At 37.4% G+C, this 26,586-nt stretch overlaps 2 protein-coding genes and 1 pseudogene across 2 annotated transcripts; 1 reads left to right on the forward strand and 2 right to left on the reverse strand.

Moving 5' to 3' along the window:
• Positions 1-242: 242 nt before the first annotated feature.
• Positions 243-3,849, reverse strand: LOC110701587 (annotated as a pseudogene).
• Positions 3,850-5,446: 1,597 nt separating this feature from the next.
• Positions 5,447-8,361, forward strand: LOC110701108 (leucine-rich repeat receptor-like protein CLAVATA2). The gene has a single exon (XM_021878702.1). The coding sequence runs from the start codon at positions 6,013-6,015 to the stop codon at positions 8,218-8,220; it is 2,208 nt and encodes a 735-aa protein (XP_021734394.1). The 5' UTR covers positions 5,447-6,012; the 3' UTR covers positions 8,221-8,361.
• Positions 8,362-8,546: 185 nt separating this feature from the next.
• LOC110701116 (protein TRIGALACTOSYLDIACYLGLYCEROL 3, chloroplastic-like) lies at positions 8,547-13,730 on the reverse strand. The gene is made up of 10 exons (XM_021878709.1): positions 13,084-13,730; positions 12,476-12,604; positions 12,278-12,373; positions 12,097-12,180; positions 11,941-12,002; positions 11,765-11,840; positions 11,524-11,631; positions 9,664-9,839; positions 9,497-9,581; positions 8,547-9,320 (listed from the first exon to the last, which is right to left on the reverse strand). Exons 1-10 carry the CDS (start codon positions 13,273-13,275, stop codon positions 9,282-9,284), a joined length of 1,047 nt encoding a protein of 348 aa, XP_021734401.1. The 5' UTR covers positions 13,276-13,730; the 3' UTR covers positions 8,547-9,281.
• Between the last annotated feature and the right edge of the window lie 12,856 nt (positions 13,731-26,586).

Below are 26,586 nucleotides of genomic sequence, written 5' to 3' on the forward strand. Positions count from 1 at the left end.
CAAAAGATATACTCATGAAGTACGGAGATTGAGTTGTTAGTACTTTATACTACGTATTTGATATATCCCTCCACTCTAAGACTAAGAGTCTAAGGCTGAAGACGACATAGAACAGCGGTATGGAGGGTAATTTATGAAAACGCCATTTTAGTACGAGTAGGCTGATAGTAGCACTTAGGCTGAAGGCTAAGAGTGGTATGTACAAACATGTATACTGCTATTGCTTATAGGCTATTCTCACAACATGTTTAAAGGAGCAATCAAGTAAATCTGTACCTTCTTTGAACCACCATTTCTAGCCGTTAAATCGCAGTACCTTCTTGCTGATGGTTAGTAGTCATGCATGCAAACAGCCAATCGCAACATCCAGATTAACTCCTCTAGCCTCAGCTACAAGTCCATCCTTACACAGAACTTTCTAAACTTATTCTGTGTATAAAACTAAGCTACATGTTTAAGTGTGACAATTTGCTAGGAAATATTATGTGATCGATCATTTCCCTAAGGAGTTTGATAGATATCTTTAGGCTGATGGTCTTTGCAAAGACCGTGTAACAGGATATTATAATTGACAAGATTAGGAACATCACCACTAGTTTTCATCTTACAAAAAAGAGAGAGCGCAATTCTGACTTCTTTGACCTTGCAAAATCCATTAATAAGTGTGATGTAAGTGATTGCATCCGGCGTTGTCCTTTTACTAGACATCTCTTTAAACAGACGCATGGCATCATCCATCCTTCTTTGCTTACAATATCCACTGATCAAGGAGTTGTAGGTTACAACATTAGGTGTACAACCCATATCAAGCATAGTGTCAAAAGTCTGCATTGCTTTAGCGATCAAGCCTTCTTTACAAAATCCATTGATCAAAGAGTTGTAGGTTACAACATCAGGTGTACAACCCTTATCAAGCATAGTGTCAAAAGTCTGCATTGTTTTATCGATCAAACCTTTCTTACAATATCCATCGATCAAGGAGCTGTAGGTCACAACATTAGGTGTACAGCCCATATCAAGCATAGTGTCAAAAGTCTGCATTGCTTTATCGATCAAACCTTTCTTACAATATCCATTAATCAAAGAGTTTTAGGTTACAACATTAGGTGTACAACCCATACCAAGCATAGTGTCAAAAGTCTGCATTGCTTTATCAATCAAACCTTTCTTACAATATCCATCGATCAAGGTGTTGTAGGTCACAACATTAGGTGTACAGCCCATATCAAGCATAGTGTCAAAAGTCTACATTGCTTTATCGATCAAGCTTTCCTTATAATATCCATTAATCAAAGAGTTGTAGGTTACAACATCAGGTGAACAACCCATATCAAGCATAGTGTCAAAAGTCTGCATTGCTTTATCGATCAAACCTTTCTTACAAAATATCCATCGATCAAGGAGTTGTAGGTTACAACATCAGGTGTACAACCCATATCAAGCATAGTGTCAAAAGTCTGCATTGCTTTATCGATCAAACCATTCTTACAATATCCATAAATCAAGGAGCTGTAGCTTACAACATCAGGTGCACAACCCTTACTAAGCATAGCATCCAAAATCTGTAGTGCTTCATCCATCCGACATTGTTTGCAATATCCATCAATCAAGGCGTTGTAGGTTACAACATTAGGTGTACAACCCATATCAAGCATAGTGTCAAAAGTCTACCTTGCTTTATCAATCAAACCATTCTTACAATATCCATCAATCAACGAGCTGTAAGTTACAGTATCTGGAACATGACAAGAATCGATCATCATATCAGAAACACGCTCCATTTCTTTCATCCTCCCTTCTTTACTAAGCCTACCGATTAAAATATTATACAAGGATGTATTAGGTGAAATTCCGGCATCAATCATTTCTCGCAATAACCTCCATAACTCATCCCATTGCCCCAACTTACCATGTTCCCATATTAACAGGTTGTATAAAGTGGTGACAGTAGGCAAGACACCATCACTGATCATTTCAGAGAAGAGTTTCGAAGCCTGAGGCAATAGATTGTCCTTACAAAATCCATACATAACCATATGATATATCCCAATATCGGGTTTGCAACCCATTAGTCTTCTCATCCTAAGCAACTTCAATGCTTAGCATTTCGCCCGGTTTTACACAAACACTTAATTAAAGCTCCATAAGTATATAAATCCAGCTGGAAACCCAGATCAATACCTTTGTAAAAAAGCTTAACAGCATCAACACTGCTGTTGATTGAACATAGTCTGTTAGAGCAAATGGTTGATAATTGAAGTAATTAGCAAAGAACAATTAAGAAACTTGATAGTAAAAGAGACAAGAAATTGGAAGGTGGGAAAATCCTTCAATCAATTACTTGAAGACTATAAAACCCACCCAAGAACAAGGAGAATGTTTGTATTGATTTCAATTAGTGTTTACAAGAGTAATCTCTCACTAATTTCCACTCTAAAGCACAAGGATTTCAAGAACAAGAACCCTAGCTCTAATTGTGTTTCACTCAATTTGGGGATAATGAACAAAATAACCCTTAATGGGTATTTATACCCCCGACGGATTTGGACAGGGTATCAGGAAGGCACGGAAGTGCCAAATATGGCACGGACGTGCAAGCCCAGATAACTCATTCCAGTAGCCACTGCTCGTCTGGAACTGCAGCAGCACGGACGTGCCATATTTGGCACGGACGTGCATCCCCTGTTCCCGTTAGCACAGACAGCTTGTAGTAAAACAGCTATAACTTCCTCGTTTCTTATCGGAATTAAGCTTATGACCTATCATTGGAAAGCTCTTGAAACAAGCTTTCACCTCCAACTTGAATCACCTCAAAACTCCAAGTAGTTTGAGAGATATTCCCAGTTGAAGTTGACCCATCCAATGCTTCCTTGCTTAACACAAGTAATTCATCCCCTTAGCTTATATGCCAAGCCTCGATTGATTCTCGAGTCACATTCCAACATAGTCCATGAATCAAATTGGTGAATGTTCGAATGTCAGGCTCATAACCTAGCTTGATGATTTTACCCAGAAGAGAAAAACCCAAATTGACTTGATTTAAGCGGCAATAACACTCAATATTCATGTTCAGAGCACACAAATCAGGCAAAATTTGATCATGCAACAAATACAACTTCTTAAAGAGGGGAATTGCAGCAGAATAATGTCTAACTCTAAGAATTGATTTCAAAATTGAAGTAAATGTGGCAATGGGAGGTAAAGGGCGATCATCAATCAACTTATCAAATATGTTTATGGAGTATTCAAAACTAGTTACACTACTTTCAGAGTTGCTAATAATAGAATTAGAATGAAACCCATTTGCAGAAATTTTATACAAGAAATGGGTTTTATTAGCAGAATTAAAATGATCAAAATTTCGAAAGTGAAATTGAGAGGTAGAAATTTCTGGGTAGGAGAGAAAGAAAGAAAATTTACCCTTTTTGAGTGACTTTAAACCCAGAATCAAATTGGTTTTGGCCATCTGCAACAGCAAAGAGGTGGATGGATTTGGTGCTCTTCAATGGTGGCGAATTCATCAAGTAGGTAGTACTAGTAAACTATTCACTGTGTTTTGTTGGAATTTGAGGGTGAAAAATGAAAATGGATATTTCAATTTCGTGTTCTCAAAGTCTCCTACTCCGTAGTTTTTTTTGTTTTTTTTTTTTTTTTTAAGGGTAAATTTTAATTAGTGGAGTAATATTGTGGGTCAAATTGCCAACATAATAGTGTTTTTTTTTTTTTGACAGGAATAATAGTGATTTTCCGTGAGTATAAAGCTCTGTTCACTTCGCCTTAAAAAAAAAATTAATATTAAGTAAAAATAATTTCAGTTCAGTAAAAATAAGTTCATTTCATTAAAAATAATTTCATTTCAGTAGAAATAAGTTTTTTTTATTTTTAAAGAGGAAATATAAAAGAAAATCAGTAAAATAATTACAGGTCAGCAAAAATGATTTCAGTTTAGTATAATTAATTTCAGTTCAGTAAAAATAGTTTAAGTTCAACAAAAATAATTTCACTTTAGTAAAAATAATTTAAGTTCAACAAATATAATTTCACTTTAGTAAAAATAATTTCAGCTCAACAAATATAATTTCAGTTCAGTTTAAATAATTTCAGTTCAGTAAAAATAAGGTGAAGTGAACAGAGCTGATGTTACATTGTAACATTGAGCAATATTACCCTAGAACAAATTTGTCACTTGATTTGTATGATGGATTATGGTGTACTAGTTGGTCACTTGATTTGTATTACAAGTTTATCACCTTGATAAACTTGAATTTTCTTGTGTGTTTTGTGTTTAAATTTAAGTTCAAAATACACAATGGTACTAAAAAAAAAATTACTTTTGTAATTTATATGCTTTCAATGGTACAATTAAATTGTAGTCCATGTTATATTTTTCTCCATTGTCATTAGTTTCCTTAATACCTTGCATAAAATTATGAAATTTAAGCGATTTACTATCTCAGTTAAGAACTAAATCGATCTTCATACATAAATAATCATGGCACATAATATTTTGTAATCAACCTATTTTTAACCCATATGAAATCAATTTGATGATACATATAACTATTGAAGTGACCTAGGCAGATTGATTAAAATTTTGAAATAAATAACTCTGTATGTTTCCTATAACTACCCCAACTAATTGGTTCATGAACAATGCACTTTCATGCTAATTGTCAGCCACACTTAAGGAGTGTATCACCCTCTCTGATCAACCATTTAAAAATATACTTCACATGAATTATAAAATCTAAAAAGAGTTCATAATAGTTGATCTAAAAACACAATAAAATAGTGTAATGTTTCATAAACTAAAATAAACACAAAACTATTTCGAATTGATCCTTCATTCTTACTTAGGGCATGAATTGAACTGAACAAGAGTGAGCTGAACTAGGCTGAAATGAATTGTTTATGAGAAAAGGAAATTAGGAACTGAACTGAACTAATTGGAGCTGAACCGAACTGAACAGACCCTTACTCATTACAAATTTCAATCTTTTGAGATGTTTTTTACCTCTGTATAGTACTTTACATAGAACTACAACTCATTTTGTATTATTAGGCACTCTTCAATAAATTTTGTTAACAATTGTATTATTTCAAATTAATATTTAAGTTTACTCTATATAGTATTCCTTAACGCTAAATGTACAATGAATTCATCTAATAACACTATAATACTAGGACTTAGAAAATGCTTGGTTGATTATAAAAAAATACACAATCATAAGTTCATTAGATAGAGTACAAATAGAATCACAATTTTTATAATGTGAGGATCGGGTATCCATATCCGAGCTGCGTGAACATCACGCAGAGGGTAAAGAAAGCAAAAGATGCTCTTTACACAAAACTTTTATTTTCACATCCGATGAGGGGCTCACGACTCACACACCTCACTCAACTCAGAGTCTCTAAAACCAATTTACAGAGAACAAAGCAAAGACAAAAGGGACCCTCCCAATTGCCAAAGCTGCCGAAAGAAAGAATATTTCACTATTCATTAAATATTACCTTTACCCTTTATTAATCACTACTAATAAATGCTCAGAATTTCTCATAATTCCCCCCTCATTAATTAATTTACACTTTCCTTTTCTTGGAAACTGAGCTTAATTTTCCGTTACACATTTGATTATACTCTCTAATTTAGTAATTATGTTGTTGAAAATGGCCAATTTCAATAAAGTAGACAACAAAGAAGAATGTTTGGTCCTCTTCCTCGTCACATGAGCTTCATTTTCTTCACTTCCTCTGCTTCAGCTTCAACCTCAGTTCAGCTACTTCTTCAGGTCTCCTCTTTCTCTCTTCTCATTTCCTATTTCTGGTAAAAAAAACCCACTTCATTTTTACCAAGAATTTTAAATGGGTTTCAATTTTTAGTCTCAAAGACCTTATCTTTATCTTTGTTTGAAGATTATAATAAATGGGTTGTTAGTTTTTTGTCTTTTTTTTTTTGGGTTTTTTGTTTAATTTTTGGGACCCATTAAGCTTCCAAGTTTGTTCATTTTAATGGAAGCTAAAAAGGGTTTAAAATTTTGCAGATTTTTCCAATTTAGTAGGATTTTTTTGCCATTTTTGTTGTATATGTTGTTGATATTGGAAAACCCTAGTGTAGTTTCAGCTGTTGATGTTCACCCACAAGATAAAGCTACACTCAGTGAGTTCAAATCAAAAATTATTGACCCGGGCCCGGGTTTGGCTTCATGGGTCGGGTCCAATTGCTCCAATTGGATCGGCATTACCTGTGAAAACCCGACCGGTCGGGTCATTTCTATGGAATTAAGCTCTATGAACTTGTCTGGGAGTATTAGTCATAGTATATGCAACCTATTTTCTCTTCAAACCCTTTTTTTGTCTCATAATAATTTTACTTCTGTGATTCCACCTTGTTTGGGAAGTGTTTTGAGTTTAAGGGTAGTTGATTTTAGTCATAATGGTCTTAGAGGGTTAATTCCTGATTCATTGAGGAGGTTGAAGCATTTGAGGGAGCTTACATTGAATAGTAATAGGTATTTGGGAGGGAAATTGCCAATGTGGGTTGGTAATTTTTCGAGGTTTCTTGAAAGACTTGATTTGGGGTCGAATTCGTTTGGAGGGGAGATACCGGAAAGTCTGTTCCGGTTGGAGTCTCTCAAGTACTTGGACCTTTCGGAGAATGGTTTGTCAGGGAAGCTTGATGGGTTTCATCAATCTTTGGAGGTCCTCAATCTAGCTTCTAATCGTATTTCGGGTACATTGCCTTGTTTTAATGCTTGTGTGCAATCACTTAGCATACTGAACTTGGCAAACAATTCTTTGGTTGGAAGGATTCCTTCTTGTATGTCTTCACTTCGAGCTTTGAGGCAGCTCAATCTGTCCAACAATGGGTTGCAGTATGGGATTTCGCCAATGTTGGTGTTCTCGGATAAGCTTCTTGCTTTGGACTTGAGTCACAATCAGTTGTCAGGTCCTCTTCCTAGCAAAATTGCTGAGACAACAGACAAGTCGGGGCTTCTTGTTCTTGACCTGTCACACAACCAATTTTCTGGTAACATTCCTCTGAAAATCACGGAGTTGAAAAGTCTACAGGCATTGTTTCTCTCTCACAATTCACTTAATGGGGTTATTCCTGGGAGCATTGGGAATTTGACGTATCTCCAAGTCATCGACCTCTCATACAACTCTCTAACAGGATCCATTCCTTTGAACATTGTCGGGTGCTTCCAGCTTCTTGCATTGATACTCAGCAACAACGGTCTTTCTGGTGAAATTCAACCAGAGCTTGATGCACTAAATAGTTTGAAGATTCTAGATATTAGCAGCAACAAGATCTCTGGTCAAATACCCCAAACCTTAGCCGGATGCAGGTCATTGGAAGTAGTGGATTTCAGCTCTAACAGTCTCTCTGGACCTCTAAATGATGCTATGAACAAATGGTTGAATCTCAAGTTTTTGTCACTTGCTCAAAACAAGTTTGAAGGTACTCTTCCTAATTGGCTCTTTACATTCCCATTCATCAGAACAATCGATCTTTCAGGGAACAGATTTTCTGGCTTTATACCTGATGGTACCTTCAACGTCAGCAAGAGTTTTAACAATGCAGCTATGAGTGGCATGAATACTGAGGGGAGTTTGGTATCAGTTAAAAGTAAGATCATCCAAATTTCTGTTATGGTAATGGATCGAAATGAGCTGAGTTTTGCTTATGGTCTATTTTCACCTGTGGGAATTGACCTGTCAGATAATCAGCTGAATGGGGAGATACCTGAGAGTCTATTCACTTTACATGGTTTGGATTATCTTAATTTGTCCTACAATCTTCTGGTGGGTCAGATTCCTGTGGATTTAGAGAAGATGTGGAATTTAAGGGCTATTGATCTGTCTCACAATTATCTTTCTGGCCCTCTTTTGGCCAATATTTCAAGCCTTCAAGAGCTAATATCGCTGAATTTTTCCTACAATTCTCTCTCTGGATTTGTTTCAAGGAAGCAGGGTTACTGGAGATTTCCCGAAGCATTTACTGGAAATCCAGCTTTATGCATTGAGGTATCTGCTGGAAAGTGCCAACCTCCACGAATTCCTGCACTTCCTGGTGACAAGTTCAGGGATGATATGGAGGAAGGGCCAATATCAGTGTGGATTTTTTGTGTAACTGCTGCTGTAACCTTCTATGCAACCCTGATCGCTCTCTTTTGTTGGCCCCGATCAAGAAACTATATTCTTAGGTCAAAAATTTAGGTGCATTGTACAGAGAACAAAACTTTTGTACATCTGTTTGGTCTCATATGACTTTGATTTGTCCTCCAGGGAGGAAAGCAAGTCATGTTTTTATTGATACAGTTACAGCTTTAAGCTAATTTAACTTTAACTTAACTTGAATTACCATGTTTGAAAGTCTCTTGTGTATACTGGATGATGAGACAATTGGGCAATGGTATTCCCTCTAGTGAATATGCACCATTGCAGTATATGCTACATTTGATTAGGTTAAAGAAGTTTAATAAAAAAAATTTGTTACCGAACTTCTAGTAAAGCGTAAATTGAAGGTAACATTGGAAATTAACTTTTTTTTTTTTTTTTTTTTTGAAGAACATTGGAAATTGACTTACCAAATCCAGAAAGTAAACTTAGTTCAGGACAACTTAAAACAGAAATGTGGCATGTCGAGGGACAAAAGGAGCATTACTTGTATCTCATGACTGATAAACCTGTAAATTTACACTCTTTGAGCTTTTGCAAAATTGCATACATTCTGAAGATTACTGAATTATTACGAGGCTTGATTGCTGAGATTCAAGACATCAGGGGCTAAGGTAAGTAGGTAACTCAAGGAAGCTAAATCAGTTCCTACTTCCTAGACTACAAGCCTAATGCTTCCCTACAATGCCACCCACCCCCCTAAATAGCCCAAAAATTAACATTCAAATTGACAAAAGAATGAGATTGTGTGACCAGTAATATATGCAGATCACAGGAACAGGCACATATGACTTGATTGCAAGCGTGGCTACCCAAAGGAACACGAAACTACATTATTCTTGACTTTGATTCCAATCCTTCATGTTGATTACCAAAGCTGTGTAAAGGCAGCATCTTTAAAAATAGGAGCGAGACTTCAAGCAATCTTCAGTCCATTCTCATTTCCAAGAATTCAGGTTACCTTGCACTGTTCTATTTGTAGAGCACCCCATCTTATACAGACCCATCACACAATGGCAGCATCTTCTCTAACAGACAACACCCTTTTTTTATGATTTGACATCCCTTGTAACAAACTTGTGTTTTCCAAAAAGCCTTTGCTAATATTTGATCGGTCCTTCCAAACTCCCTGATGCAAACTGGACAAGCAGCAACAAAATTAATGTATTATTTAAGCAATGTACAATCTAGCTGACACATGAACTTGCCATTGCAAATACCTTTGTCGTAGTTATCATTCTCACTCATCTCAATTGCAGTAGATGAGTAAGACACTGAAATACTATAAATTTCAAACTATAGCCATGGTAAATACCTGCTGAACAATGGGGCTAGTTGAGGAAGTAAATTCATGTGTCAGTCCTTCCCAAACAATTTTCCCCTCATATAAGAAAATCAGCCTGGATCAATAAAGATTATCAGAGATACGATGAATTGAAACTCTAATCACATGCATTATATTTGATTGAAAAAGACATTTACCTATCAACTGCTCTTTGGATAGTACTATGTTGGTGAGTTACAACTATATATGATGCAGCCTTTCCAGCCAATCCAACAGCATCTTCACCTTTAATATGAACAGAACGGATCAGGTCTTCAACAACAGTTGATGCAATTGGATCAAGTCCAGCTGTTGGTTCATCATACAAAAGCACCTGCCCCAAAAAAAGAGACAAAGCAACCACTTAGCCAAAGAAATGGCAATTTTCTATTCGCGCTAATACAACTGACTTTAAGTGATGAAAAAGAAGAAAATATATAATACTAGAATTGACATTGCATGCTTGGCAAACAAAGCTGGTCAACATAAACAAACTACCTGGCGTGAAATCCCATCACATAGAAGCATTTTTGCTAAAATCTAGGTTGTGCATACACAAAACAGGCTCATAATCCTAAAATGTAGCACATAAAGGCAGATACAGCTTATTATTACCATGTACTAAAAACTCGAAAATCAGGACAAAAAAATTTGTAAAAAGAAGCATGTAAAGCTCCTATATCCATACATGCATATACATTATTATTATTAATAAGTATATAAGACACAGACATGACATCAAGTACTAAGGATGCTTAACATGAAGTGAATAAGGGATGGGAGCCACTGGATCAGCACAACCCAAGGCTTGACATTTGATAGTGTTGACAAATGAGCACGTACAATGGTACAAGTAGTAGTAAATAGAACATTGATAAAGCAGCACATACAAATAGGGAGAAGAGCATGTGAGTTTTAAAACAATTTCAAGAAATTTATAAGGAAACTTAACCAACAGTTGTAGGTAACAGCTGGGTAACGTTTCAACTTCTAAGCCATGTCCCAGCAGAGCAGACTATACTAAACAAGCAACAACAATATCAGAACCTGATTCCCAATGATGAGGTTAGGCCGGATGGCTACATAAACCAAGAATTTATTACTTGTAGTCATCAACAAAGATCCTCTCCCTCCAGGTTCTGATATAAGCTCATGTAAGGCTAATTTCTTCATATCATTCCTAACTCCTACATCCAACTCATTTTTTTATCTCCCACAACTTCTTTCAAGATTCCCATGATACCAAATCTCTATTTTCCTTACCGGCGCATATTTTGGTCCAACTTACATGCCCAAACCAACAAAATCAATTCTACCCAATCTTATTCTCAATGTCCTACATTCCAACTTTAAGGTGTTCTCACACCTCCATCTCAACATAAGCCTCTTTTATACTTCCGTTTTCCTAATCCTTCTTACAGCAGACTATACTAAATCCTTCCTGAAATTTTGAGCTTGAGACAGAAGAGAAACCATATGTAGATGGGTGTATTGTATCAAAGAGACTGAATAGAGAAGAAAAGAGTTCGGGTTCATTAGCCTGTAAGAGGGCAAGCTAAGTGGACAATATAAAAATTTTCAGCAATATACTAAAAATAATAAAACCAGTTCTGACTAACAGTCCTGAGAATTCCATTGTATTGCAAACCGCAAAGGGATTAATAGAACTATAGTGAGTCTATGGCCCCATCGCAACAGTATTCTCAGTATTTGGGCAGTTCTATCTTGGATGGTCATAAAGAATTTTTTTTTTTTAAAAAAAAAAAAAAAAAAAAAAAAGGAAACCTAGAAAAACATAAAGACAGGATAATTCTAAAACATCATATCACATCAAGTACATTCATAGGATCTTACAGCCATAAGAATACGGAAAAAATTCAAGAACTATTAATGAACTTATTAGTGATAGACATTACTGATAATGTTATATAATTCAGTATAGCATTATGATATTAAATGGCATGCTTCCAATTATATTGGGACCTGTGAAAGGTTTACTCATAGGGTATTATACATACCTCAGGTTCTACAGTTTCTTTTGTGACATCACATATGATAGAACGAGCCAAGGCAACTCGTTTTTTCATCCCTCCCGATAACTCAGAAGGTAACCGATCCTCAACATCCTGCACATAAGCAATATTTTTCGGTATATCTCAGAATCACCTCACCCAACTAGCAATTAGTGACATGAACAAGCTTGTCATGGCCATAAAGACTCTTAAAAAGGAGATTACTATTTCTATTGTTAATACATACCTTCAGTCCTACTGCGGCTAAAGTTTCAGTTACCAGCTCAGAAATTTTATCATCCGGCATACTAGAATTTTCATATCTAATTCACGGTGGGTAAATGTAAAAAGTGGGTAAGCAATTGTATCAAACCCATAAGAAATTCTCAAAAGAAATAACTGATGAGGAGAGGAGCCTCTTACAAAAGGAAACCAACATTTTCACGCACGCTTAAAGAGTCAAATAATGCAGCACTTTGAAAGACCTGTCAATCAAGCAGTACAAAAATGAGCATCCATATGCATTATACAGCTGCTCCAATGAATAATACTTCGTAATTAATGATAATGCACAATTACCAAGCCAATACGAAGGCCAGATATTGAGACCTCCTCATCACTGATCAATCCTTCTCTCTGTTTCCCTCGAATATAGACCTCACCCTGTTTAGCACAGTACGTCAGTACTCAGACATATTTTTTCAGTTAAATTTATAAGGCTAGTGAGCAAGTACAAAAGGATCCCAGCAAGATTGTTTACCTTGTCTGGAGCAAGAAGTCCAGCAATAATTTTTAATATGGTGGATTTTCCAGTACCAGAAGGTCCAATTATTCCAACTGCTTCCCCGTGTCTGATCTACAAGCAGTTGTAATGATCAAGAAACATTTTAGGAATGGAATCAAAAAGTAGTACACTCTTCCCCCACACGAAAAGAATATGGAGAAAATGAATTTGCACCTTGAAGCTTACACCTCTTAGAATGTGTTTTTCTCCAAATGACTTGTACACATCTCTACACTCGATAAGCACATCCGAATCATCCTCGGGTTCATCAATTGAGTTAATAATCTTCATATCAGAAGAATCCTAATACCAAGAAAAAGAGCATACACAACCAAGTTTACAACCCAGCAAAAAAAAAGCACAAAAAGTATCAAAAAATTCTTCACTGGAAACTGAAGTAAATAAATACTTAAATGCAAAAACAATTAAACCAAAGTTATCAAAGTAACTAACAAGCAAAAACAAGAAAAGTATAAAAAACAAAGATTGAGAGGGAATTCTTAACTACAGAACAGAAATAAAGGGATACACAATGTAATTGCAAATTTAGATTGCTAGCCTATCCGATAAAGTGACCGAGACCTTGGATCAAATCTCGTCTACATCATTGCCCTTTGCAACTACCATGTAATTGCAAATAGGACTGAAAGACAAATGTAAAAAGACAAAGACATCAAATCACAACCATGATTACATATATACAATCATTAATCCAAAACACAATTGACATAATGATAGCTAACTACAAAATCAATAACTTGCATCAAAATAAAAGCACTTACACTCAATTTAAAAGGGGAAAAACCCTCGTTCACATTTCTTGAAGGTGTCATACAAGAACAAATGATTTTCCTCTGCTTAAAACCCCAAGAATTGGATATATTGGAAACAATTGTACCAGAAAATATAGTAGAACGAGTATACACATTATATGAAGGTAAAGGAAACATATATGAGCTCGATGTAGACAGCATTTTTGATCAAATCCAATATAATTGGGTGTATTAAAGAAAAGGGTTTTTAAGCAATTTTAAGGGAAATTCAATACAATTGGATTAGGTTTCGATTGAAAGGGGGGAATTTATATTTTGGGTAGCTGAAATTTGGAATAGGGTATGGAAATAACAGGATAGAATACAGATTAACTAGCAAATCAATAGAACCCTAAAAAGAAGAGAGAGGGTTCAGGGTATTGATGAAATCCCTGAAAATTTGAGGAGTAATTGGGAATTTTGTGATGATAATTGGGTCAAAATGTAAGATTATGCAATTGATTTTTGGGAGAGATTATAGTGGAGGATTTAAGAGTGATTTGGAGTCCCAGAAAACTGGAAAATGGGGAAGGGTAGGAAGTACACCCACAGTACTAGTCTTAAAAACAAACAAGAATATTATTTTTATAAAAAAAAAAAAAAAAACAAAACAAAATCAATAATGAAAATTTGTAAAAAAAAAATTTTAAAAAAAAATTAAAAACACCTTTTACGAAAAAAAAATCTTTTAAAAACTTTTTGGTAAAAAAAAAACCACCACGTTCATTATTTTTGCAAAAGGAAACCTATTTCCTTAACCTAATTATCTTCTAATTAACTTGATTATAGACTCTAATTTTCTCCCGTTTTAACTAATTAACCTCTAACCCACCCAATTACTAAATAATTAGATTACTTAAAAAAAAAAAAAAAAAAAAACACCACCTCAACCACCCCTTCCCCTTCTTTTTCCCTTTCCCCCTCCCTTGAAAGCAACCCCCTCACCATCGGACCGCCGCCCAAATCCTAGCACCTCCGCCGACCTTCCTCCATCGCCAGTTGACCCAACCTTTCCCCTTAATCCCCTTGGCGACCACCACTCCTTTGAGTTTTTTACTCTTATTTACTCAAACATGCTCAAATCAAGTCCAAATTGATTGCAATTTGATTTTAAATCACCCTATCATCACATACATACATAATCAAACCCAAAACAAGCATCAATTGCAAGCAAGATGCACAAAATTTAAAACTCCCTAATCTATTTTCTAGGGTTTAATTTTCTAAATCAAGGAGGTGGTTGTCGGGAGGTGATTAGGGGGAAAGAGAGGGTTGTCTGGCGGTGGAGGAGGTCGCTGAAATTGGGAGCCGGGATTTGGACAGCAGGTCCGGTGGGGGGGGGGGGGGGGATGCCATGGGAGGAATAAGGAGGAAGAAGGGAAGGAGGAGGAGATAGGGTGGTGGTTTTTATTTATTTATATATATATATATATATATATATATATATATATATATATATTAAATTTAATTATTTAGTAATTTGGTGGGTTAGATGTTAATTAGAAAAATTTAGAAGCTAATTAAGTTAATTAGAGGGTAATTAGGGAAATAGGTTTCCTCTCGCAAAAAAAAAAAAATTGAACGTGGCGGGTTTTTTTTTAACTAAAAACCTTTTAAAAGGTTTTTTTTTTCGCAAAATGGTGCTTTTAAAAAGTTTTTTTGGACAAATTTTCCAATAAATAAAGAAAATAATACTTGCACTCCGTAACCGTAACTAGTAAGTCGTAATTTAGAGCTGTCAATTCGAGTATTAAGCTATGGTTGGTTTTGGTACTTCATGATTCTAAAGGTTTATCTATTCACCTGATTTTCACTTATATGAACTTATCTAAATTTATTAGATCTTATTAAAACCTAGGAAATTTTGACATTTTCTATTAGGAAAAACACCACGATTCACATTTGCTACTGTTTATTTTTTTATTTTTATTTTTTTACTTTGATACCACCTAAATCAGAGTTTGTTAGAAATCACTACCCCTTAATAATCTGTTAGGATTTCCGTTAAGTTTAATGGAAAAAAAAAAGTAAGAAACCTACCCACGGCCGGCGCCAAAAGATTCGACTGGCGCCAGCAACCTCACCCCCTCCCTTTTCCCTACCCACGAAGCCAACCCTCCCTCCCTTTCCCCCACCCACGAAGCCAACCCCCATCGAAATCAGCCCCCCTCCCCGTTACCCCCATCGAAAGTGACCCAACACCCCTAACCCTAAACCACCAGCCCGAAACCACCCTTAACGGGTTTTAGGTTTTTGCTCATGGTGGTTTTGGGGTGGTGGTTTAGGGTTAGGGGTGGCCGAAAAGGGTAGGAGAAGGGGAGGGGGATCGATTTTGGTGGAGGGAACGGGGAGGGGTGCTGAATTCGGTGAGGGTTGGCTTCGGTGGGTGGGGGGAAAGGGAGGTGGGGGTTGGCTTCGTGGTTGGGGGAAAGGGTGGGGGTTAGTGTAATACCGAATATTTTATGATTTTATATTGTATAGTTTATATTAAAAAAATAGTTATTTTTATTTATTAAATAACTAACTTAATCTCATATTTTTATTTTAGAGTTTGGAAAGGTTTAAAACCCTAAGTATATGGGGCAAAACTTGTAGGTTTTATTAAATTATCCTGACTTTCTTTTCTTAATCTTTGTTCCTTTTCTCTATCCTACGTATTTTTCCTCACCATCAAATCCAATTCATCACTTGATATTTTGCTAGCCATATTATGCATGTTATTAGTACTCTTATCATATGATTTAATTTATATTAATTTGATCATCATTGATATCCACAATGTTCGTCGTCAGTGCTTTCCCCTCGAATTTTGGAGTTGTAGGTTCTTTTTTTTTCCCGGTTATTAGTATGTCCCAATGTGTGGGTATATATATATCGATAAGAAAGGTAAACACACTGTCAACCCTTAATTAGATCGTTTGTTTGTAATTTGATTGTATTATTTATTTTATGTAATCACACAAATTTTATGTTTAATTATTATTTATTATATGTAATCACACTATATTTTTGAGATGTTTATATTTTCGTAATGTTATATGTGATATGATTTATTATTTGTACTCTTTGTATATATGATTAATTATTATGGTATTATGATTTGATTAGATTTGAGTATTGTATTATTTTTGTTGTACATAATTGATTATACAACTATGCTAGGGTTTTAATGTTGTTGCTCTATGGAGTATTGTTGTTGAGGTTTTAGGGTTGTTATAATGCAGAGTATTATTTTTTCTTTTGGTTAAGATTTGATTAATTTTGGTACTAGTATTAGTTCTATAAGAGTTGAGATATTTGATGAGCTGAATATGTTGTCATATATGAATTGGGAACCTGTGTCAATATTGAGATATTATTTATTATCATTTGAATGATTATTTGATCGTTGTATGAGATCAAAAGGTTGAGATTATTATTTTGTTATTGGTTTGAGGCTCGGCGTTATAGACCTTAATCCTTGGCATGTTGGTAATGAGATAATGATAATGAGTTAAGAATGAGGTACAATCTTTACTATTTGTTTTTCTATGGTCCCCTGCAGTTGACCCGTATGTGGTCTGCTTCAAAGTGTTTTCTGGTTATTGCGAGTATTCAAGTTTTTATACTTGTTCGTTTTATTCGAATTACCCATGTCCAAGGCTAGGTATAAAACAAAGAGCATGTCACATTTATTGGTTATGAGTTAATTGAGTGAAGGATTGTATTATTATTCGAGGTTGAGTTGATAAAGGTTATTTTCAGAGTATAATGTGCAATGTATGTTTAGAACTGCATTGTTTAATTGAACTAGTAATGTTGATTATCCTATTATACTCTGTATTATGATATGTGATGATTACTCAGCTTCTTGCTGACGTGTGTGTATTGTTTTGTTGTGCTACTTGTGTTTGCAGTTATGTTTTTTTCTCATGGTGGCCTTGCGACGATCTATTTTGGAATTTGTCCTTAATGGTGAGCAGCCAAGTTTGTCTAAACAGGTTGATCAAATGGTCGTAGCTAAAGGAGCTCAAGTGTTTCGATTATTTTGTTATAACAAGTTTGTAAAGTTGTATAAATAGCTCACCTAGATTTATTGAGTTATACAGTTGGGATTTTGTAAGCCTTAACAATTGACAGGTTGTTGAGTGTGGTGGTGATACCTCCGATTTAGGTGTATATGCTTCCGCAATTTTATTTAAAGGTCGTTTATTTTCCTTTAATTCTTGTTTATTATTAATTAGTAAATCGGGGGTGTTACAGTTAGCTTCTTAGGTGGGGGAAAGGGAGGGTGGTAGGGTCGCCGGCCGTTGGCGGGGGGGAGGGTGTGGCAGTTGAGGGGAGGGTGTGGCAGTGGGGTGGCTGGAGGGTGGTTCGGCCTCACTGACGGAAACTGTTACGGTGTAAGGCATGGAGTAGTAATTTCTAACTAACTCTGATTTAGGTGGTAGCAAAATTTTTAAAAAATTAAAAAATTATAACAGTAGCAAATGTGAATGGAGGCGTTTTTCCTTGTAGCAAATGTCAAAATTTCCTTATATAAACACAATAATTTAGCTCGACTTAACTTTGAAATAGATTAAACATGATTAAACCTCATCCAACTCGTCCCATGTTTTAAATTGACACCTCAAACTCTTATGTCTTATCCAGTGTAAGTCATGAACGACAACATAATCCATGAGGATTTGGATATCATTGAAAATCGTAATGAATCAATAATTTTCTTAAAACAGTCTAGCTCGGATTTGGTGCTAATTAGAAGGGTGCACGAGTATCATGAGGGCAATTTATAATCGTTATGTAATTTTAAATCCTCTACTTGGAACAATCAACAATCTATTACTCCCCTTTGTCAAAAAAAAAAAATAAAAAAAAATCTATTACTCTGATTTTTTTTTTTTTTTTAACTCTTAAAAAATAAAACTTTGTAACAAGAAGCATGAAAAACAACGACTTTATTAATCAAGCTAGATGACACACATTTTCTCAAAAGTGCTTGCTAGTAAACGTCATGGTCTCATGGAAGCCATTTTTCATGACCCCGTCTATAGAATTAGATTTTTATTTGATGATGATCAACTATGTACAAATCATCAATCAATTAACCTATACTAAAAGCGAATCTAAAATGACATTTGTCACAATGTCATTAAAAATTTTCCCGCCCAATTTTACTTTCTATTTTTATGCAGATTATATATTGAAGGAAATCATTTTATAATAATTTAAAATATCTTTCTTCCAATTAAAATTTTTAACAATAATAATTTTCCATATAAACCTAACTGATATATTTTTACATATACGTAGTCTTTTATATTAGGTATTATTTTTATTAAAAAAAATGAGGTGAGTATTATTAAACAATATTGCTATACATTATTTTAGTTTTCGATAATACTATTAACTTTTTTTCATCCAATTTTTTACTTTTGCAATAATGTTTAATTCAATTAAGCATAAAATCATTTTGTTAAGACATATATACACACTTTATTTTCTACTCTTACAAGTTGTATTAATAATAACGCAGAACGTGCAGGTACTATATATATAACCTTAGATTTTTTAAAAATAAAAAATAAAAAATAAATAAATAAAGCCTCTTTTTTTCTAAGTGTCACTAGCTAATTTAAGACATTGATATAGTTAGGTATAATTGTATAAAAGTTAAAGTTATATTTATTTTTGAATTAATATTATGAGTATAATTAATTTTATAAAAATATACAATAACCTTTTTCTAAAAGTTAATAACAACCGTGCATTGCACGGGACTTAAACTAGTGAACTTATATTTATAATTTTTCATTGGAAATGGGTTAGACTTTGAAGGAGGTTTTACATTTATCTCAAATAGGTTAAATCTCGTGTCATGCAAGGTAATCTATATTATAGATTATTAATTGATAAGTATCATATATAATAATAAATTAATCAAGGAATAATAAAAGTGTGTGATATGTTGATTTGATATTAGCATTTTTTAGTTTTAGCTTATAATACACAACTAAAACAAAAGTAGGCAAAAAATATGAGTAATAGTAACAAAAAAAAAAAAAAAAAAAAAAAAAACTAAGGACACATCAGGAAATGACACTTGTCATTGCTGGTGTGTGTTTTAATATTGATTATTGATGATTGATTGATTGATGATTATTGATGATTGATTCAAACCTTTTTAACAATCTTTTTCGGAACAAAGTTTAGTAAAAAAATCAAATTTTATTAGTAATAAATAAGTTTTAGGAAAAATAAGTAGGGGTAAAAGCTACTCTATACTTAGTATTTCAGGAAGATCAGGTTGGATAAGTTCAAAATTACTACATATTTTTTTTTTCTTGCAAAGGCTACCAAGCTCTGATTTAGGACTTATCTCCACCATGCTATGAGGTACATTTGTTTACTCAGTTTGGTCATTCATGCGGATCGAACATCTTACTTTGCACTAATGAGAAAATCGATTTTTCCCATTTTGTGCAAAGAAGCAAAACAAATTAGTTATGATAATCGATTGTACATACATCGCAAGATACAACAGACTACGGGCCTGTTTACATTTACTAAACTGAGCTGAATTGAACTGATTGGAGATGAATAGAAGTAAACTGAACTGAATTGAGCTGAAATGAATATTTTATGAAAGAGGAAAATTAAGAGCTGAACTGATTTAAACTGATTGAAATTGAACTAAACTGAAATTAAGTAAATATGAACAGGCCCTACGTAATTAAATTTACTACGTATAAATTTTGATAATTTCATAATATTTGTTTACATAACTGTAATTAAATATAAATCTCTAGAAAAATAAAATCATACGAGTAATCCGTAAAAATAATGAGGAGCCCCCCATTTATGTTTAGGGATTTGTTAAACATCGCCCACAAATTACTACATAAAGCCCACAAAATTTACTTGGTTTCCCAAAATTGCCCTTGACCTAAAAAAAAAAAAACACTCACACTCTCATCACTCACACTCTCATCACTCACACTCTCATTGCTCATCTTCTTTCAACCTCTCTAAAAAAAAAATATTCAAAATAACGGCAATGTCGAGGCGGCAAGGCAAGGAAGTGGCGGCGGCGGCGGCGGCGGAGGGAAGGATGTCCCAAGGTGGAAAGGTATATTTTGTTTTAAAAAAAAAAATAGGGGAAAACCGCCGTGAACGCGGTGGGGCGCCCTGGCTGGACGCCCAGCCGGCGGTGGTGGCGCCAGATGCAGACGCCGCCACCAGTTGGCTGGCGCCTGGGCTGGACGCCACCGCCACGGTTGTGGCGTTTAGTCTAAGCGCCGCAGCCGTGGCTGTGGCGTCCAGCCCAAACGCCAGCCAACTGGTGGCGGCGTCTGCATCTGGCGCCACCACCGCCGGCTGGGCGTCCAGCCAGGGCGCCCCCCCCATTTTTTTTTTTAATTTTTTTAAAAAATTGTTTTTAATTTTTTTTTTTTTTTTTTTGTAATATAATTTTGAATTGTTTTTATATTTTTTTGTTTATTATTATAAATTTTTTCAATTTCGTTGTATTTTTTCTACGTTTATATTTTGTTTACTATTATTTGTTTGTTTTTAGTGTATTTGATTTGCGATGATGATTATTTATCGTATAAATTTTTGTATGTTTATATATTTTAAAATTTTGTGTAGGGTCGTCATGGTGGGGGGAAGAATATAGAGCTTCTTAGTAGAAGTTATTCAGTGGAGAGGTCGGGGCATAGACATGTCAGATCCCGTGGTATTTCGGCCTCAGTTCGTAGAGAACGGATCCACCGTCGGGATGAGGATGACGATGACGATGATGATGCTGAGGAGGGTGACCAGGAGGAGGAGCAGGAGGAGGGCGCAGATGAGGATGAGGATGTGGACGATGGTAGTGGACCGTATGATGATTACGGTCCATTCAGTCAGAGGGTTGATGACATGTACGAGACGCATATGGTGGAGGTGCGTAAGGGTAGGGGTGGTAGGTTTGTTAGTAGATCTGGCACATCATCTGCGTCCACTGTCTCTGGGGCAAGCAGGAAACGGTCGAGGGCGGGTAATGATTCTTGGGTTGTTAGGAGTGAGGTGCCCGGTGGGCCTGTTGACGGGAGTGTGATTCCTAGCTTTCTAGGACACATAGCTGCCCGTATTTGGGAGGACCAGGAGAGGCCTTCAGTTACGGGGTTGTTGAAATGTCATACCCGGGAAAAGACTTGTAGTTTTTTGCGTACATGGGCTGAGGCCTGGCCGGCGGAGAGCGAGATGTTCGAGCGACTGGAGGGCACTGGGGTGAAGCACGTTCCTGCCACCATGCACGATAAGATTGACAGTACGCTGATCACGGCTTTCATTGAGCGATGGCAGCCGAATACAAACTCTTTTCACCTTCCGTTCGGTGAGATGACGATCATGTTACATGACGTCGAGGCCATTCTGGGGATTCGTGTTGAGGGTAAACGACTTTGTGCTGTGGCTGATGCGGATCAGGCAGATTCGCTGGCGGAGTTGTTGGCGGTGGACAGGGCTGCACTGTACACCGAGGCGCTAGGTGTTTGGGAACACGGAGGTGTGAAGATCGCATCTGTGTTGCAGCGGTGTTTGTACCCGAGTGCACGTAGGACGCCCGACGCACAGCTGAGTGCTTATGTTTTTCTACTCCTCGGATGTACCTTGTTTCCGGATAAGAGCGGCGGAAACAAGCTCAGGCCACGCGACATCGTAGAGGCGTGTGACCCCGACAGTGTAGGCCAGTTTTCCTGGGGATCGGCTACGTTGGCGTATTTGTATCGCCAACTAGGATTTGCGAGTCGGGCTGACGCGGTAGGTATCACTGGGTGTCTGACTCTATTGCAGACTTGGATATACGAGTATTTTCCTGCATTGCGACCACATCGTGACCCAGTTCCTATTGATGAGGGGATGCCGCGTGCTTGTGCGTGGAGTCCGCGCTCGGAGAAGAAGTCCGTTGACCGCCTCCGATCGATACGGTTATTGCTGGACAGGCTGTCCCCCTTAGAGGTAACGTTTATTTATAGAGTCTACATTTTATTATTTGCACATATTATATTCATGTTATTATATTTTATATGTTGTAATTGTACAGGTGAACTGGATGCCTTTCGGCCCGAACCCTAGTGTTAGGGTACCCAGGACCCTGTACACGGGACTCATTCAGTATCGTGACATCGTCGAAGCGTACATGCCCCAGCGTTGTCTTCGCCAGCTTGGATTTGTCCAAGTTGTCCCTCCTCCCCCGGCGTGCCCGATGAAGGCGGTCCGACCTGCATCGTCGAGGGAGTACGTCGTGGAATGGCCGGATATCATGACCGGGACGTGGGACCAGTTTCCGATGGTGGCTCGATTATGGACAGCGGAGTTGCAGCGGCCGCCCTCTGGGGTTACTCCCATGTGTGACCATTACTACATGGAATGGTTCAACCGGTATTCGCACCCGAGGTTGATCGCTGATCTCGACCACAGCGATGATGATTATGTGCCACCGCCTACTGCCACGGAAGCGGTATGTCTTTTATTATATTTATCGTTGTCTTTTAATTAAGTTTTATTTGTTGTTATTGTATTTCATCTTCTTTTTTTGTTGTATGCAGTGGATGGGAAAGATAATGCAAGACGTTCAGAAACTCTCTCTTGAGAAGGACAGCATCAGTGCAACAGGGAGAGCTGTTGTTGATAGTCTGGAACAGACCCTTGCGCAGTGGGAGTCGTCGTCGAGGAGGGATTACTGATGGTTATTGTATTTTATTTATAGAGCATTATGTTGGACATTATGTTGTAAAATTGTAACATTTTAGATTGTTCTTTTAGCTTCCAACTTAAACATATTATCAGTGCTGTTTTTTAATTTTGACATAACCGTTCGTGGATCCGCGCAACTTACCCATGCAACATATAGAATGCAGTAAGCAATACAATATAAAATATTAATGTTCTCATTAAAAGAGCAACGTACAAATAAGATTACAAATAAAGAATGTAAACAAGAAAAACTAAAATGCAGCTAGGGTGTTCCATTCGTGGATCCGGTCATTATATAGCGCATCCCAACCCTCTACGCTCGCTGTGCAAATGTTGTACCACCGAGGTATAATCGGTGGCACCGGAAAATCGGTTGACATGTCTAGTCGGATGAAATGTCTGTATGACGACCCAAGAAACGCAATAGCTAGCTCTCTGACCGGTGTGGTGACAGTCTCACGCGACCGCCAAGGGAGAACCGTGGTACAAGGATAATAAGCTTGACTATGCACTCCCAGGCCGAAATGCATGACTGCGCATTTGTAAATGTTTGCAACGACAAACAGATCTAGGGGCGCGTCAAAATAATGATTTTCGCCGCAAGGTCCACCTCCCCACCGGATACGCCGGAGAGCGCCATCCAAGTCATCCTAGTACACATGACGATAAACATTTCGGTTAGAGGCAATTTCGCTGTACATCAACTCACGCACCAAACCGTAGTTGTCTTCGCCCATTTGAAAAACATCAGCCACGACCCGGAATCCGCAGTTACCATCTCCGATTACATCATTCCACCCTTCCACGTACGACATGATGATCGCAGGTATCCTTTCCTTGTACGGAACATGATCAACATCGTTTCTTCCTATTCACCAAATAATTAATTATAGACAGTTAAGAAGACAGGAGTAACACTTTAAAACTATGTGCAATAAAAACAACCAAAACGTACCAGTTCTCAGGGGCATATTCACAGACGATGAAGATTGACTACGACTAGATGACGATGTCCGACCACGAGAACGACCACGACCAAGACCACGGATATACTCAAACGCACTCCTGTTCCGCCGTTGTCGACCTCGAGGACGGTCAACTCCTTCGGGTTCCTCATAATCTAAGTTAGACGGGTGGAACATGTCATGAAGCACATGAGTAGCGTCACGAATAATAGAAGGATGGCTGGAGGACACTCGGTCGTACATCGAACGGAACTGCTCCAACTCTTCCTGTTCACGGTCGGCCGTTTGATTGTCTGCATGCTCACCAATAACAAGCGTCCTCCAGAATGAATGGACCTGATCAACATGTAACGACGCCCTTTCTTCTGTAATAACGCGATGAATGGTGCATGCGCAAGGTAATCCATGAGTTACTGAAATAGTACACCCACACCGAGTATACACTTCGTCAGCCAAGTCCCTCACCCTGTTCAGCTCAGTGAGAATCAACCCCAAGCAGTAGTGCGACACACGACCATGGAGAATCTTAAATATAAAATGGCTATACATCGTACCATGTCGTCGTCTGGAGTCCTCTAGAGAGTTCCTGATGTCGTTCTTCTGAGTTTCAATTGACTTGTTCAGTCTAGCGAACAGTGTATCCAAAGCAGCGGTCGATGAATCAATCCAGTCCTTGGTAGCTCTATGAGCGCTCTCAACTCTACATGTTGTAGTGTTCCCAAAATGAAGTACCTGGTTTGTCCAATATTTGACAAACTTTTCCCTATGAGGGACCCATTGATGCATCACATAGTCCACCAGTGCCGGACACCACTGGTACGAATCCCTGAAGTTAGCCAATGCTCGCTCATACGCTTCCTCTGTGGTAGCCTTTAGGATCTTCCGCCACTTACCATTCACCAATCTCTCTGCCATTTCCAAATTCTTCCTGAAAAGGTTGTAGGCTTTCACTTTCACGCAGTTGTTGATGTGCCATGTGCACAATAAGTGGTTCGATTCGGGAAACAGCTCTGCTATGGGGGCAAAGAGACCTCCCTCACAGTCGCTGACGATGGCTGCTGGATGAACATTAGGCCCGATGTAGTTTCTCAGCTTCTCCAAAACCCAATAATAACTTGGAGCCGTCTCATCCCTGATGATTGCATGACCAATCAGAAAGTTCTGGTTCGTTGGAGCCATCCCAACCATCTCAACCAGAGGGAACTTGTACTTGTTTGTCTTGTACGTTGAGTCGATCAAAATCACAAATGGCCAAGACTTGATCATATCAGCACAATCAGGATGCACAAGGAAAAGATGAGTCACCTCCGCTGTATCTTCATCAGAATCAAACCAGAACAGGTAACCACGTGATTGTGCCTGGTGTAGCAGCTGCTGTATAGGGTTCCTTCCCTCTGACCGTTCAAACCTGAGTTGCTGTCTGACGTTGTAGATGTGTCTTCGGTTTGGATGGTCTTCTGGAAATTTCTCTAACACAGATGCTAATATTTTAGCAGGCTTCACTTGAGCATCACTCATTTCTTTCACAACTAGTTTCGCAGCAGGACTTAAGCCGCTCAGTTGTCGATGACCCTCTTCATATACTATCATCTCATGGTTGTGATACCCCCATTTAGAGTAACCTATCACTTCCCAACCGTCACGACTCCGTAGTTGTCGAACCTTTACTTTGAACTCACACCCACAACCTTTCCGCTTTATGTCAAACCGAGTGGCTGTACGAAAATCTCTTTCTTCTCTTTTGCGATAACGGTCACATCTCAAAATGCGATCCATTCTACCATCCCGTTGAGATTTATGAGTTGCTACTACCAAGCAAAATCCAGCTGCAATTGCAACCTGTTTTGCCCAATCAATCGCCTGTTGAGCTTCTTCGAATGGACCATCATGTCCAAATATCTCACCGTAATCATTTCCGTCTCCACCATATTCCTGCATCAATTATATATTACAATAAATACATTTAACGGATAATACATTTAATTTCTATATTTCCACATAATTAACACAAAAAAAACATAATTATATATAATCAAACTTAATTTTTATAAAAACCCAATTCGAATTTTCAAACTAAATTTAAAAATATACCAATTCGAATTTTCAAATTTAATTTTAAAAAAACCTATTTCGAATTTCCAAATTTAATTTACAAAAAACCCATTTCGAATTTTTTTAAAAAATCATTTTCGATTTTTTATTTTCACAAAAAAATTAAATAAAAAACAACAACAAAATCAAAAAGGAAAAAATAAAAATTAATTATTAAAGGTGGCGTCTGCCAGGGCTGCCACACCCACTGGACTGGCGCCTGGCAGGGCCGCCTCACCCAGTGGAGTGGCGCCTGGCCAGGACGCCGGTCTGGTGGTCTGGGCGTCTGGGCTGGACGCCACTTTGGTGGTCTGGGCGTCTAGCCTGGACGCCATTCTAGTGGTTCTGGCGTCCGGCTTGGACGTCCAGGCTACGGTTTGGGCGTCCACCCTAGGCGCCGTAGCCACTACGACGGTAAACCGTGAATTTTAGCGGTCACTTACCTCGTTTTCCGTCGACGACGACGTACTTCCGGCGTCCCCCGCATCTCCGGCCTGCCATCCGGTCTCCCCCGACGAGCCAGTACGGCTCCACATTTTTTACACCGAGATTATCTCAATTTTAGCAAAAGGGCATAATGGTCAAATCATAACATATTTGTGGGCTTTATATGGTAAATTGCGGGCGATGTTTAGCGTTTCACTATGTTTATCGGATGGCACTTCCGTAAAAGAGCATGTGACAGATCTTGCTAGAT

The sequence above is a fragment of the Chenopodium quinoa genome, unplaced genomic scaffold (assembly GCF_001683475.1).
Source record: "Chenopodium quinoa cultivar QQ74 unplaced genomic scaffold, ASM168347v1, whole genome shotgun sequence".
Lineage (NCBI taxonomy): Eukaryota > Viridiplantae > Streptophyta > Magnoliopsida > Caryophyllales > Amaranthaceae > Chenopodium > Chenopodium quinoa.

Bases quoted from the DNA above. Each gene is read 5' to 3' on its own strand.
- LOC110701108 (XM_021878702.1), top strand. From the start codon at position 6,013: ATGGAAGCTAAAAAGGGTTTAAAATTTTGCAGATTTTTCCAATTTAGT.
- LOC110701116 (XM_021878709.1), bottom strand. From the start codon at position 13,275: ATGCTGTCTACATCGAGCTCATATATGTTTCCTTTACCTTCATATAAT. The intron at 12,605-13,083 runs GTAAGTGCTTTT...TCTTGGTATTAG, and splicing joins TTTCCCCTTTTAAATTGAGT to GATTCTTCTGATATGAAGAT. The intron at 9,582-9,663 runs GTAAATGTCTTT...TTATTGATCCAG, and splicing joins ATCCAAAGAGCAGTTGATAG to GCTGATTTTCTTATATGAGG.